The 870-nt window shown below is 48.2% G+C and overlaps 1 protein-coding gene across 1 annotated transcript; it reads left to right on the forward strand.

Annotated features, from left to right (window-relative positions):
• Positions 1-321: 321 nt before the first annotated feature.
• DQ04_23321000 (hypothetical protein) lies at positions 322-621 on the forward strand (the record flags this gene model as incomplete). Its single annotated transcript, XM_009318156.1, has 1 exon — positions 322-621. The coding sequence occupies one exon, from the start codon at positions 322-324 to the stop codon at positions 619-621; it is 300 nt and encodes a 99-aa protein (XP_009316431.1).
• Positions 622-870: the final 249 nt, after the last annotated feature.

The raw sequence follows: 870 nt of genomic DNA on the forward strand, positions 1-870 counted from the left end.
CCCTAACCCTAACCCTAACCCTAACCCTAACCCTAACCCTAACCCTAACCCTAACCCTAACCCTAACCCTAACCCTAACCCTAACCTTCCACCATCACCATTATGCTGCAAGCATCTCGCGTTGAATATCATCTCAAACAGTGCTCGTTTTTCCCCCAAAACACACAGAAATGACAAATCACTTTGATTGACATCGATTCAGTGTAAGATCCATCTTCATACATGTCAGAGAGTGAAAATTTTAGTCATCACTTTCTATTTTCTCTCTCGTATTGTGTTCTCTTTCATTTCATCTCCCAAAAAAGTAGAGACACACGATACATGTGCAGAGAGGCGCGTTGGTTTCCCAAGGAGCTGTTCGTGCGGGAGCCCCACAGTGTCATCTCGGAGAGCACCAGTGTGGAAAATCATGCGCACACCACTCCCATCACACCACACAGACACACAGAGCTGAGATGGCGGTGCTTCTCCAGTTGCAACACCACCAAAAACACAGTGCTGTCGTCCAGTGTGGTCCGAATAGCCCAAACACACCCCAGAAAGACGCAAAGATGTGGACGCATTCCAAGGTGTTTGCACCGCCCCATTGTAATGGTCGGCAGTGTGCACCGTGCGCCCTAGTTAGTGGCAGCCTGCTCACGTGGCTCGTGGAGAAGCTCGGCAGCACCACATCACATGGTATCCGCCTATGGATCAGAGTGCAAGCAAGGGGTGAGAAGAAAATGAACAGCGCAGAGAGAGAGAGAGAATGGCACACACACTCACTCTCACAGACTCACACAACGTCATCTAAGAGTCTTTTTCTTTTAAATAAACGCAGTGATTCACACAATGGCAGAAACGAAAACAAATAAAAAGAGAGGTGGGTGT

The sequence above is a fragment of the Trypanosoma grayi genome (genome assembly GCF_000691245.1).
Source record: "Trypanosoma grayi strain ANR4 Tgr_2332_V1, whole genome shotgun sequence".
NCBI classification, from domain to species: Eukaryota; Euglenozoa; class Kinetoplastea; order Trypanosomatida; family Trypanosomatidae; genus Trypanosoma; species Trypanosoma grayi.